Genomic DNA, 14,627 nt, shown 5'->3' with positions numbered 1-14,627 from the left:
AACAATTCAGGTGAAAAAAAAAAAAAAAAAAAAAAAAAAAAAACTGGCTGGTTGGTTGGTTGGTTTGCTGGATGGATGAATGGTTTACTGACGGTATTGACGTACGGGTGACTGCATATATTATACGCGCGAACACAACAGATAATCCACTAGCAAGAAAAAAAAATATATATATACATATTTCTGCTTCAGGAGTGTAACATGTAAACGTATTGAAAAAAAAAAATGTTCAAATTTACACGCGTTTGGAAGAAAAAAAAGAGCAAAAACGAAAAAGGATAAGGAAAAATTAAATAACAGAGGGAAAAAATGTGGCAAGCGTGCGACGTAAATGTGGCAAGCGTGTAACGTAAATGTGGCAAACGTGCAACGTAAATGTGGCGAACGTGCGGCGTAAATGTGACGAACGTGCGACGTAAATGTGGCGAACGTGCAACGTAAGTGTGGCAAACGCTTGATGTAAAAATCGTGAAGCAACAGTTAAGGATGTTAAAATTTAAGCTGGGTAAATGCAACTGAACTGCTACTGGCGATTTTGTTTTGCTTTTGTTTTTTTTAATTTGTTTTTCTTGTTTGGAAGTATTTAAGCGTACAATTAAGTATATATTTACACGTGTAATTAAGTGTACAATTGCGCGCATATATATGTACGTTGCGTCGCGTGGCGCGCGCGTGCGAATATTTAACGTTTCTTTTGTGTTCCTTTCAAGGCGCAGAGGTGTGTACTGCAATTCCTTGCCGTTCTTTGGTTTGGTTTTTCCTTTTTTCACGTTTGCTTACGTTTGTTTACCTTTGTTTAATTTTGTCCACACTTTTTTTACGGTTGTTCACGTTTTTTTTTACGTTATACTTCGCTTTTTTCCCCAATTTGGAAAAATGACTTTTTTTCGTTTTTTCCCAAGAGAAACGAATTTTGCGTTCACGTGTACCCTTCACTAACCGCGTATTGTGCATATATGCGTATGTAAATGAGAGTACATTTGCATATAATTAAACTTGCGCATATACGTAGGGGGTTCCAAATTGTGACAATTCGCACGTCAGTGGGAGGGTGCACGCGCAGCGGATAATGGGCAGCAAATGTTAGCGGCGCTATGGCAAAAAGGAAAAATTAATAAGCGCCAGGTGAACGAACAATTAAGCGAGCAAAAGAGGAATGGCGAAATTAGTTTGTACTTTGTGCATTTAACCTTTTTCGCGCATACCTTTTGCCATCGTGAATTTAAACATTATTTCTTCCCAGCAACCAAGCGATTTCTTGGAATTATACGATACAGTTAAAGTGGCACTTTTTTATATGGTGATAATTTTTTTTTTTTTCCCCGACCAAACCAAGTTCGCTTTTAAAAAGCTAGTTTTTTTTTTTTTCCCCAAATTGTACACGTTATAAGCACGTGAAAAAGTTGAAAAATCGCCTGACCGCTCAGGCGAATATGAACATAATGTCACATGAAAGCGTACAAGTACACTTGTTGCAAAGAATAGCTAAACATGTATTGCGATCGCCACGTGAGAAAAGCCATACGTCTGATAGCAACAAAGCGATTTTAACATTCTTGTTGAATTTACCTGAATGGGATTTTTTTTTTTTTTAAAATGGCTAGCGAAATGTAAAGCCCATTTGGCTAAGAGCGAAAATTTCGAAGCGATTACAGAGTGAACATTTTGGAAAATGCAAAACTTCAGTTACGCTAAAATTTCGAGGTACTTTCACCTTTCCTTTTTTCTCCAATCCGTTTTTACGTTGCTACCCACTCGAGCCTTGTTAACAAAATTGTCTGTCTTCATTGTGCTCGTTCTAAACGTTTAAAAAAAAAGAAAAATGCCTGTTCGCCGAGGTAACTGATGTGTACCACTGCAGTTCGAAGAAGGTAAATAATGGAGAAATAACATTTTGTAAATTCACGCAGAAGAAATGAAAAGCCTTCACGCATAGAATATTATCGTTTATGTGTACTTTTTCTCGCTAATTCTGGCTCTTTCAATCGTGCATTTCTAACTGCAATCATCGTTCGAACAAATGGACACATATAAGGGGCCACCTCCAATGTGTCAATCGTGCGCACACGCATAATATGATCGCGGTATCTATGACCAGTTCACATCGTATTTTCTTTTTTTTCTCTCCTTCGAAATGGGTCTAATTTGCTTATAACATGTGCCCAACCCGTTTCACCCGTTCGTGCACACCCCGCACAAATCACGCCTCAAAAAAGGAACCCTGTTGATTAGGGTACAGACCGATGGGAACTTCCCTTCCGTAAACGCACACGTCCCCACGAACTGTAATGTGCGCGCTGATAGCGGCAAATGCAAAGATGGTCTCAAAATGTGGAACGAATTTGGCAAATATTACCCATTTGGCAGAACTGCACATCGTGGTTATCCAATTATGCAGCTACTGACGTGTGAAGGATTAACATAGCTCCCCTAACGGTGGGGCAAGGGCTACTATATGAATATGACCAAATCGGTGGGCACACATCTGTGAGCCAAAACCTCTTATGTGGCCCCCTTCGAAAGTGCCTCATTTTTGTAGCTCCCCTGTTGCTACGGTTGACCCTCTCGATGGTCTCTGCATCATATGAACGTTCGAAAGGTTCGACTCAGCGAAAAATTATGCCTTCCTCACTGAGCGCGCACACATATATGTGATGGATGCAGGGGGTATAAACCAAATGGTGGGAAAAAATTACGCAGCGTGAAATGGTGCGGCTTTCGAACATTTTCAGATCCGATTTGGCAGTCCTGTGCGCGATCGCATTTTGCCAATTGGGTGAACAGGTCGAAAAAAAAAAGTTGCACATGCATCTGCTTATGTATGTATATGTATACATACATATGTGGCAGGCGATGCATCACCTTCGTGTGGACAAGTCAGACAAAAAGAAAGTGGGGAGGGGGGGCCTCGCCCCGCCTAGCACTATAGCTTCATTTGCGCCTGACTGTTCTTCCCATCAAACATATTTACTTGGTACTTTTTGAAGAGCAGGTAAAGGCTGCGCGCCAGTTTTTCAATGTGCTCATCTGTGTGGTACGGTGAGGGCGTGATTCTGATTCTTTCCGATCCCCTGAGGAGTGGCAAGTGGGGGGCAGCAAATGAGCGAAACGGAGAAACGGAGAAGCGGCGAAACGGCGAAATGGCGAACAAGCGAATAAGCGAAAAGACGAACAAGCGAAAAGGCGAAATGGCGAACGCACAAACCTTACACACACTGCGTGCAAACGCATGGCGGCGTAAAGGCGACGGCGCGCTCCCTCCTTACCTCGAAACGGTCGGGTAATTAATCGGCTGCAGGTATATATTATGTTCCGTCAGCAGGTCGTCACAAATTTGCTTGCACTTCTCAGCAGAGTTAATCAAGGCGACAACGATGTGGGAGTTGTTCTTCATAATGTGTATCCCCTGTCGCTCCAATCTTTCCTTTGTCTTTTGGACAACTTGGCGAAATTTATTTCGCAGATTTATGTCGCTCTGAATTATGTGAATGGCCTCCGCAGATGTGTTAATATTAACAGGCGTCAAGGACGTGGTGAAAATAAAATGGGGCGAGTAGGATCTAATGACGTCAATATAATACTTGTTCGCACAAATGAACCCACCCAAGGAACCTATAGCTTTTGATAAAGTACCATTAATTATATCAATGTGATCACATAGATTTAATTCTTCTGAATATCCTGAACCCGTTTTTCCGTATAGTCCTACGGCATGAACCTCATCAACATAGGTAAGTGCATTATATTTTTTGGCTAGCTGAACAATACGTGGAATGTTAGAAATATTCCCTGACATACTATAAATGGATTCAAACACAATCATGATTTTTCTATTTTGATATTCTTTATCTGTTCTTAGATTTTTTAGAACCTTTTCTAGATCTAGCATATCGTTATGTTTGAATATAAATTTTTCACATCTAGATTCTCTGATTCCATTGATTATAGATGCATGATTCATTTGGTCCGATACGAACACAAGATTTAGCAATTTCCCCAAAGTTTCTAATGCACCCACATTTGCTATATACCCCGAGGTAAATAATAATGCACTCTCTTTATTAAACCATTTAGCCAAAATATATTCCAAGTGACTATGATTTAGTAGACTACCTGAAATATTCCTTGTGCCTCCACTACTGTTCCCAATTTTTTTCAGCGTTTCGATTCCGACTTCTATCACTTTTTGGTTATTCGACAAGCATAGATAATCGTTTGAGCACCACACGACTGTTTTGTCGTTGGTTCTCTTCATAACAGATGTGCGAATATTGGAAGAATTACACTCATCATTGTTTTCCTTCCTGGGGGAGATGCTTCTCAATCCATCCGCAACGACATCATAATCTGCCCCAATTCTACAGGCACTATTCCCAACACAGTGTTTGTAGCCAAAATTTTGAAAAAACTGAAAAAAAATGGGCAGCAATAATTTGTCATTTTCGATATGCACATTTGGATAATACTTTCTGCATTTGTTTAGGATGGTAAACACTCTGTATCTTTTATCTAAATAGAGTTTATTTAAAAGTTCTTTCAGTTCGTTTGTGCACTGTTTTTGGAATAGTTTATAGGCTTCATTCGACCATGTTAATGAGTCAGTGGGGGTATTTTCAACTACACTAAGGGTGTTGCTATTGCCGTTGGTGTTGGTGCCGCTGTTGCTGTTGCTGTTGGTGTGTGGGGGGGGATGGAGTTGGCCCCAGCTCTTACACAGGCATTCTCCACAAAGGGTGCTTTCCGTTCCTCGAGCATCACCGGTAGGGCCATACTCACCAGCAAGTGTTCTTCCCACTGCAGTAACCCCCCCACTTGGCTGATCCCTGTGCTCCGCTTTTACTTCTATTGTCCCACTTCGAGCAGCCAACGAGTCCACCAACTGCCTCGATATGATATTCGACTTTCTCAGAATTTTAAAAATATTTATCTTCGATTTATTGTCTATTATGATTAGGCGCTTTTCGTTGATGGCCTTTCCCACAGGGCATAGATTCGACATGACTGATAGGACCACATTATTTTTGTTGTGCTTGTCTTTGCTTTTGCTCTCATTTGCATTATAAAAGAGTTGTATGTTTTTCACGAAGGGGCAATACTTTTTAATTTCGTGGATGCTCACCTTCAGCGTTTTCTTCTGCCTCATTTTGTCGACTTGCGTGGCTGGTTGGGTGCTTCACTGATAGAGTGGCCAAATGGTTGAGAGACTGCTTTATTTTTTTTTTTTTTTTCCTTTTGGGGGCCTCTTCACAGGCTGAGCTATTTATACCTACTTGGGCAGTTTAATATGTGTGATTTTCCTCAGCTGGGAGGATGCGCTGCTTTGACATGCCACCGACACAGATTTGCGGTAACTGGGCGCTCGAATTCGAGGCAAATCCCTCACGTACCTTTTTTCCGACTCCAAATGTGTTATCTCCAAGGGGACCAGGAAGAACAAAAATTGGATAAACCCTGCTCAGAGAAATTTCTACAAATGGGCAGACGGAGGCGGGCTGCGAGAGCCACTTAAAAGAGTGTCCACAAAAATGTGGTGCCGAAGTAATACGTACGTACGGACGCGGCACGGAGCAGAGCGGAGCGGCTCCTAATTATTCTCTTCTTTTTTTGTTGGCCCTTCTGAAGGTGTCCCAAACGGTTGAAAGCAGAGTGGGGGATTCACTAAGCGGCTCGCGGTTGTCGATTCACTAAGCGGCTCGCGGTGGTCGATTCACTAAGCGGCTCGCGGTGGTCGATTCACTAAGCGGCTCGCGGTGGTCGATTCACTAAGCGGCTCGCGATGGTCGATTCACTAAGCGGCTCGCGTTGGTCGATTCAAATGGTGTGGCAACAGTGTTCATAAGTAAGGAACGCAACAAACAGGGACATGAGCAAACATATGTGTCCTCTGTCAGATTACCAATTTGTGCTCCCATAAAAAAGAAGAGGCAAGCACCCCCTCTTCACTGTGGTTCGCATGTACCCTTGTCAGCTTCTCACCTAACCGTTGTATGCTCACGCAACCAACTTCGATTCGCAAAAAAAAAAAAAAAAAAAAAAAAAGTTAAAATGCAAAAAAAGAGGCCACACAAGGTTGGAATGTTGCCAAAAGGGACATGCCCCAAAGGGAAGGAAATTAATGCTGATCTGTTTGCGCAAAAGCTAGAACAAATTTTTCTACTTGCTAGGCATTCGATCGTTGCTCTCCCTCGAAGAAAAAAAAAAAAAAAAAACACTCGCAAAAAAGGGGAACTTGCGGGATAAGGCGAAAAAATAATTTAGAAAAAATAATTTATGTTTTTTTAAAAATGAAGGAAATATAAAAATGCTACGCTGATATAAAGGTGGGGAAAAAAAAAAAAAAAAACTGATCGTGGTAGCACTTGTGGAACGACTTGCACATACGTGTCCCTCTGCACCTGCGCGCGTTGCGATAAATAGAGGATACATTCTCGCGATGTTTTCCTACATATGTCACCCTTACTGATCATGTGGTTGCAAAATTAAAAAAAAGGGGGGCAATTAAATGGATCTTCTTTGCAACGTACGATTTGACCAAGGGGAGTGACTTAACGGGAAGCATTCACGTGCATAAGGATGCACATGTCCCTATCTACATGTTCGTATCTACATGTCCCTATCTACATGTTCATGTCCACATGTTCATATCCACATGTGTGTTTTTTCATGTGTGTTTTATCATGTGCACATATTTTTTTTTGGGGGGAAGACCCCTCTTTGTAGGCTCGCCCCGCAGCTGCCACCCGCATGTGGCAGAAATGGCACCTTGGCTCTGCTACCCCTTCTGCTGTGGGTGACACCTCCTCATTTGACCACTAAGTCACTGTATGATGATCTCGGAGGACTTGCATGGCAGTTTTCCTATTGGCCATGCACATCCACGTGAGTAACAGGGGCACCTAGTTCTTCCCCTCGATCGCGTCGAGGTGGCATGATACCCTGCGGTGGAACAACCCAGAATGAGCGTGACATGTGGTGCTAAATAATAAACAATTCAGCTGCACGCGCATGAGCCAAACTGCACTAAGTGTGTAAGCGCAATTCGGGGCGTGGAAGTGGCAAATGTGTGCAGTACTCCTTTTTCCTCCTCACCGCATGCACTGACTATATTACACTTTTCATTCGTGCGTCCGCACTTTCGCCAACTTACACGTAGTTCAGGAGAGTCCCTAAGATGTGCGATAGCACCAGGAGCAGGAGGATGTAGAAGGCCACCAGCTCCTTCTTCTTGCTCTTCCTGCGGGGGGCACACCAGTGGGCATTTGGATGTATATAAGTGGGCATTTGGATGTATATACGTGGGCATGTGAATGCATATAAATGGGCATGTGAATGTACATATACGTGGGCATGTCCCTTTGCATATATGCGTAGGCTCGCGCAGAATCGCTTCCCGCTTTCCGCTTTGCCGCCTACTTCCGCACAAGGGAGGTGCCGTACACGCCGCCCGCAAGGTAGTCCGCGCAGCGCTTGGGCATGACGCGGAAGGCCGAACAGATCAGCCGGATGCTAACATCCTTGTTCAGCTTCAGCTTGTACGTCTGCCCATTTATCTCTATCGAGTAAACATAAAACTTGGTTTTTATCATGTCCTTCATGTAGGCATGGAAATTTTTTAGAAAGCATTTATTGACCTCCTGTACGGGTACTCCCAAGTGACCTAAAATTTTATCTGAACATTTTTTCGACAAATCGTTTGACCCACTAGAACACAGATTTTTTTCGAACCCAAAATCGAACAGGGCATTTATATACTGAATGAATTTTTCACTGAACCGTTTGTTCTGTACGTGACTTGGAAGGTGCTCCCCCTTTGTGATGTGTTCCTCCTGTTCAGGTGGTTCCCCCTGCTTGGAGTCGTCTCCTCCCCCCATGGCGGTCAATTGGTAGACGCACAGGCTGCGGACCTGCTGCTCCACCACTTCCCGCACAACGTTGGAGTTCATGTAGTCAGGCTTGCTTATGCAGTAGGACGAATCACGGATGAAACAAAAGCGGGGGTCTATGGTGAAATTTTTGTGGATGCTAAAATGAATCTCGTATGTTATATGCTCCTTCAAATCGAGGAGAAAATTTTTCATGTAGTGAAAAAAAGTGTAGTTAAAATATTTCCCAAAATCTAAGTGATAATTTATGTGTACAATATCACTCTTATTTGTGATTCCCCAATACAACTCAAATGTGAATTTGTCGTACTGATCCTTCTGCTGATAATCTATCATGGAGTCGTATGGCACCAAGTAGGTCAGCACACTGGAATGCAGGATTGTAGTGTTCAGGTCCTCATGTGGGTTATATATCTCGTTGTCATATAAAAAGTTATCACAAATAAAAACCAACGCTGTGGCACTTGTATGTTTGTGTATATAATCCATGAACTTGAAAATATTTTTTAAACTGTCTTTATATTTGATGTCAACAAAGAGGACACAATTGTTCGTAATTAGCACTTCTTCCCCGTGGGGGGCCTTCCCCTGGGGGGCTTTCTCCTGGGGGGCCTTCGCCTGGGTGGCTTTCTCCTGGGGGGCCTTCCCCTGGTAGTCCTTCTCCTCGGAGTCATCCCCCTGGGGGGCCTTCCCCTGAGAGTCCCCCCCCTGAGAGTCCCCCCCCTGAGAGTCCCTCCCCCGGATGTATTCCCCCTTCTCTTTCCTCAAATTGCAATGCAAGTTGGCAACCTTCTTCTGCATTTCGACCAAATTTATCACCGAATCGAGGTCATCAAAATTGGCATGAAGGTATATCCCCCTGCTGTGAACCCTATGCTTTATAAACTTATAAGGCAGGTGTATCAGTATGCCGTCTATCGAGTCGTTCTTTGGGAATATCCTCAGGATGCCCTCCGCAAATGGTTTGTGCCCTCTTCCAATCTCCCCTCCTAAAGGTAACAAAGCTGCCCAGGCGGAAAAAAGTATCCGCCTTGACGAAATTGCACCCCCCATTTGGGTCTTCACGTGTAACTTGGCTGTGTGTGTTTGGGGAGAAAATCCCCAGGAGGAGTGTTCCTGCGCGGTGCCCACAAAAATGGCTGCCCATCAGCGCAACGTTGCGGATATTTTGCGGCACTTTTTCGATCGCACAAAATGGCAAAAAAATTGCCAAAAAATTGACATCAATGTGGAAGGAATTCCCTGCTAGTTCCATCGGGGCAGTGCATAACTGACGAGCGAACTTTGAAGCAAAAGCGCGCATCGGTGACATGGCCCACACCGCTGATATGGCTCACACCGCTGATATGGCCCACGCTGATGGTATAGTGTGCATGGATTCAAAAGGCGGCGGAGAATGGTGGGGGAAACGACGGGGAGAATGGCGGGGAGAACGGCCTCCCCCAATTATACCTCTCCTCCAACAAGCATTACGACGAGGCTCTAAAGTAGTCGAAAATGTTCTTCCCGAGGGAGTTCCCATTATCGCTACACGTGCTAAACAGAGGAGTGCCATTTTCGTCTGCCATGTTTAATATATCCTTAAAAGCGCTGAGGTCATAACTGGAATTGCCCCAAATGGAACGAATCACCTGTGGATGACCCAAATCGACGTAAATCTCCTCCCTGGATTCGTCAAAGTTCAATTTGTTTATCTCATAAAGCGTATCATCTTTGGTACAGTAATACAAACAGTAGCTTAAATAAAGGAACAGCATGTCATTATCGTTACTATACGTGATGTAAAGAAGTGGGTGGGGATATATGCTTCTCTCAACAAAGGGACAAATAAATTTATTGAACAATTTTTTTAACACATGTATATTCCTTTCAAATATCGATATACTTAATAAATTCCCTTTTTCAAAGCTATTAACATTGATGTCTATATTTTTTTTTTCCAAAAGTATGTTAAAAATTTCGTAATTTTGTGTGATCAGACTGTACAGTAAAGCATTCGCCATATGTTTGTCCTTCTGATTGTAATCAATATTTTGTTCAATTAAATATTTTGAGATCTCCGTGTTTCTGTTGAGGACGCTAATAATTAATCCATTTTGCTCTTCGTTGTTAATGCTATTTATTAAATTTGTGTTTTCGATTATAAATTTCACGTTGTTCATGTTATTTCCGTAAATTGCAAAATGGAGTATGTTGTTTTTATTTGCGTCCATATAATCCTTAATCATTTCATACTTTTTTCCTCCTTGCTTTGTCTCTTCTTTTATGCCCTCCTCCCCCCCTGCACCTTCGGCTCTCTCCTTTTTCAGGAGCCCCTCCATGGCCGTCCGCAGCTCCTCCACGCTTCTTTCGTTCGAGCATATGAACAGGTTCTTTATTGAAAACAGTTCCCCCATTGAGTTACGCGGTTACGTTACGTGGTTAAGCTGCGCGGTTACGTTACGCTGCTGCGTTAAGCTGCTGCGCTACACTGCTGCGTTACACTGCTGCGCTACACTGCTGCGCTACACTGCTGCGTTACACTGCTGCGCTACACTGCTGCGTCACGTGGCTACCCCTTTTGCGACTGCTTTCCTCGCGCACGGGCAGGCCGCCTCCCCTTCTGCTTCGTTTCGCTACTGCTCAAACCCAAGGGGAGCCACTTCTCCTCTTTTGTGACTTCCTCGATGCTTACTCAACAACTATGACAGCCACGGGGAACTCCCACCCGAGTTGCGTTCACGCTATCCGCAAAAGAGACTAAACTGTATCGCGATGCAGAACTGTGCGAATGCCCCTTCGCATATAGGAGACTCGCCTTCTATAATCTGACACGGGTAGAGAGACTCTTAAAAAAAAAAAAAAGCGGCTACTCTTTTGTGCTATCCTAAAATGTAGAGCAGGACTACATCGAATGTTTTTATGGGACTACAATTTGGCTATCACTCAGAGGGGAAAAAAAAAAAAAAAAAAAAAAAAAAAACGGAATTCTGAACAGGTTAGGCGAGATTTACGTGTCATTTTTTTTTTTTTTTTTGCCGTTTTGCCAAGCCACCAACGGGTTGGCTCTCCCAACTTGCCGTTCTCCCAAATGCAGGTCAAATTAAAAGAAGGGGGAAAGAGTTTGCTCCTCAAATTACAAAAACATATACCAGTTGAGCATACATCATAAAATTTTAAAGCGAAAAAATCGAGGGGGTGAACAACACATGTACATGTAAGGATATACATATACATACCGCACATACATATGCGTATGCTTGTATGTACATCCACGTGGTGGTATGCAAAAACGGCGGGGTCAACCCTACGAATCAAACTGCGGCACAGGTGGAGGAGAGGCGCTTCGAGGCGGATACTCTCGGGGGGACTCTCTATGACCCAGTGTTACCAAATGGAGGGCAACGCACGAGTAGGCTAAACGCGAGCGGACCAATATGCGCGCAGATCAATATGCGAAAAGATCCGTTTGTCAGCAGATCAGTTTGTCAGCAGATCAGTTTGTCAGCAGATCAATTTGCAAGCAGACCAACATTCGCATAGCTAATGTACTAAAGCAGCGCCCACATGCACGGCACTACTCTGCGTACGGAACGGACAGTTACCTCCTTCTCACGCACAGAAAGCCTTCGACAGGGAGGATCCACCGTCCACAATCAGCAGCTGAGTTTACAAAATTTTGTGGCAAGAAAAATAAATCGCATTTCTGGATAGATGGTACATAAATCCGTCCCGCACAATCTCGTGAGCAAAAATTCACTAGTTGGTGTTCCCCTTCCTCCACTAGTTGGTGTTCCCCTTCCTCTCCACTAGTTGGTGTTCCCCTTCCTCTCCACTAGTTGGTGTTCCCCTTCCTCTCCACTAGTTGGTATTCCCCTTCCTCCACTAGTTGGTGTTCCCCTTCCTCCACTAGTTGGTCCATTCCTGAACGCGACACTATTGTTGCCATAAAAAAAGACGGAAGGAAAAAAAAAAAAAAAATCCTCAAAGTGCCAGCTCAAATGTGATATGTCCCAACCGTTTGGCGAACTCTGCCTACCGGTGGTAAATTAAAAAAAAAAAAAAAAAAATGGTAGTAATTTTCCCATCACTAACGCTTCGAATCGTCTTATAGCCTCATGCTGCTTCCCACCTCCTACACCACGTATTCTCTCGATCATGAGTGCCTGCACTTATATATATCGTATATTCTTGCTCCACGAACGAGTTAAACGCCTCCGCGGAGGTGGACTGTTTACCCTGTTACTCCCTCTTAGCATCCCCAGCTGGGACAAAACAAATGGCAAAAGTGTTATACCCCATATCGGTCGTCTCTTCCCTCCATTAGGTAACCTCCAAATGAGCGAATCCAACATGCATAGGGCATGAACCCTACTACATATTTCAATCAACTGACATTTCGCTCTGCTCCCCTTCGTTCAAAACTTCCAGGGGTTCAAAACTTCGAAGGCAGCCTCATCATTTTTAGGGGGGGGACGCCCTACTGGTCCTGCCAAAGCTGTTCAATTTATGCTCGCATGTAAATAATCCTTTTTGTGTTTTCTCCATTTGGATATTCTACCTGGTGTGTTAACTTCCTGGCAGCTGTCTCTCCCCGTGGCTGCTCATCTAGAGCGCCCCGACTTGTTCCTTCTGGAGCCTTTGCTCTTCCGATTCCTATCTCGTGCGTGAGATTTCTTCTTCGAAGAGTAACTGGACTGACTTGACGCGGATGAGTAGCGGGACGACCGCGACGACGATCTCGACGCAGAGGACGAGGCGGACGAGTTACGAGAGGAACTTCGTGAAGATACACGAGATGATGAACGAGCTGACTTGGAACGAGAATTATATGAAGATCTCGAACCATAATGTGATGCTGAAGAAGAGTGTGAATATTTTGAAGACTGTACAGATGCATTTCTGTGCTTTCTTCCTCTGCCTGATTTCCTTCTGTTTGATTTATGTCCTGATATGGAGCCACTGCTCCGACTTCTACTCCCATCGCTGCGGTGTCCACTACCATGTCTACTACCACGCCCGCTGCCACGCCCACTGCTGCTACTGCTCCCGCTGCTCCCACTACTATCATCGGATGAGTCTGAGTCTGATGAGGACGCACTGGCAGAAGTATATCTACTGGATCTCCTTCGGTCATCCGATCTATGCACAATATCATTCATGTCGTAATTATTGCTTGCATATTGATTTAGCATATTTCTCTCTTCCTCTATCTGATCGAAAATACTTTTTTCTTGTGGATTTCTTGTACTCCTTGTATCCATATAATTTCTTTTGTTATTCTCCAAAATTTTTTTCCCTTTATTTTTTGTTTTCTTTTTCCGACTTGAAAAAAATCCTTTTTTTTCAATCGGCTTAGATTCTATATTGGTGCAAATATTTGCATATTTCGCAGCTTCCATTCTTTCATTCTTCAAATATTTGTTATCTCTTAACAACGTTAAAATATTATTTGAAATTTCTCTTATACCTACTCCTTTGTCTTTTAAGTCTTCTAAATGGGTAAAGTGCGTAAGTTTTTTAATTAGTTCCTCTTTATCCTTCACGTCGCTGATGAAGTACTCGCATCCGTTTTTCATTACGTACTCGCACAGTCTTAATCCCTACGGGGGAGGGGAGACGGTCACCCAAAATGGAGAAAAAAAAAATTAAGAAGCTATGACAAAACAGGTATACGTATCACCAAACCGAGTTATCATTCCAAAAAGGGCATATCAAAAAGGGGGAAATTTTTTTTTTGGGGGAAGGGAGAGAGGAAGACTCCTCCCCTTGTACTAACCTTGTATATTCTCCTCCATTTTGACGGCTTCTCCTGGATTGCCTTGAAAACCTCGCTGAGGACTCTCTTATAGTAATTCGCATCATACGTTGAGATCGACAGGTCATACAGAAGGCTATTCGACACGCCATAGTTTTTGTTATTTAGTGCTTCTTTAAGATTTTTTTCGAACTGATTGGACTCTAAATATCTAAAAAAGGAAGTTGAGGCGAGGTTAAGGGTAACATAACATGCTACGAAAAATTGCGTCAGCATTGCAGAGTATTCCACAGATCACATTTTTTTTTTTTTTTTTTTTCGCCCTTCTCACGGGGGGGAGGAGTAAAGAAAAACTCCCCATGTTGAGCAAGTCTTACTTCTGCAAATAGTTGTTTATGCTTAACACCTTTGAATTAACCTTTTTAAATATTAACATCTGCAAAGTGGGAGAAAATATGAACGTGTGATGAGGTACCATCTCCTCACTACACCATGGGGGGAAACGAAATGTGCACGATAAAAAAATGGTACATGCCCACGCTGCTAACGTTTTAATGTCAGGGTCACTTTCCCCTTCTTTTTGCTCTCACCTTTATGGCGGCATAGGACAAAAGGGAAGTTCAAAGATGAAGAAATTTCTTATGATTAGACGATTCACAAAGAGGAGGAATGGTCGAGGGTGCGATGTAGTTACACCTGTTGGAGTCTACTTCTGAGTGTCTTTTCGGACGCACTTATGCGTATGCACAGATGCCTCCCAATTCACACACAACACAAATCCACGTGTACGACTGACCCACGGAGGCAGCCTTCCACAACAACTCATTCCAAGTTGCGCCTTGCACTTACGGGTCACACAGTTGGCGACAAAAGGGGGGGAATTTTCACAGCAGTACATCCCCAATGCTGTCCAAATGGTACAACAATATGGCTCCAATACCCCCCCCCTGCTGGCGCAATCTTAATAGGGACCCGTGTAACGGTTAAAAATGGAATCACAGAATTAT

General features: G+C 43.3%; 4 protein-coding genes across 4 annotated transcripts; all 4 read right to left on the bottom strand.

Annotated features, from left to right (window-relative positions):
- Positions 1–2,923: 2,923 nt before the first annotated feature.
- On the bottom strand, positions 2,924–5,143 carry PCYB_147050 (5-aminolevulinic acid synthase; the record flags this gene model as incomplete). Its single annotated transcript, XM_004225176.1, has 2 exons — positions 2,924–3,071; positions 3,267–5,143. The coding sequence occupies 2 exons, from the start codon at positions 5,141–5,143 to the stop codon at positions 2,924–2,926; spliced, it is 2,025 nt and encodes a 674-aa protein (XP_004225224.1).
- Positions 5,144–7,143: 2,000 nt separating this feature from the next.
- On the bottom strand, positions 7,144–8,936 carry PCYB_147040 (hypothetical protein; the record flags this gene model as incomplete). Its single annotated transcript, XM_004225175.1, has 2 exons — positions 7,144–7,234; positions 7,414–8,936. The coding sequence occupies 2 exons, from the start codon at positions 8,934–8,936 to the stop codon at positions 7,144–7,146; spliced, it is 1,614 nt and encodes a 537-aa protein (XP_004225223.1).
- A 422-nt stretch (positions 8,937–9,358) lies between these two features.
- On the bottom strand, positions 9,359–10,279 carry PCYB_147030 (hypothetical protein; the record flags this gene model as incomplete). The annotated part of the gene is made up of 1 exon (XM_004225174.1): positions 9,359–10,279. A coding segment is annotated over one exon (921 nt), but the record flags the coding sequence as incomplete, so codon positions are not given.
- A 2,410-nt stretch (positions 10,280–12,689) lies between these two features.
- On the bottom strand, positions 12,690–14,056 carry PCYB_147020 (ENTH domain containing protein; the record flags this gene model as incomplete). The annotated part of the gene is made up of 4 exons (XM_004225173.1): positions 12,690–12,794; positions 13,013–13,465; positions 13,642–13,831; positions 13,998–14,056. 4 exons carry the CDS (start codon positions 14,054–14,056, stop codon positions 12,690–12,692), a joined length of 807 nt encoding a protein of 268 aa, XP_004225221.1.
- Positions 14,057–14,627: the final 571 nt, after the last annotated feature.

The sequence above is a fragment of the Plasmodium cynomolgi genome, chromosome 14, assembly GCF_000321355.1.
Source record: "Plasmodium cynomolgi strain B DNA, chromosome 14, whole genome shotgun sequence".
NCBI lineage: Eukaryota > Apicomplexa > Aconoidasida > Haemosporida > Plasmodiidae > Plasmodium > Plasmodium cynomolgi.
Note: the sequence above shows the minus strand (reverse complement) of the source record. Positions and strands in the feature narration are given on the sequence as shown.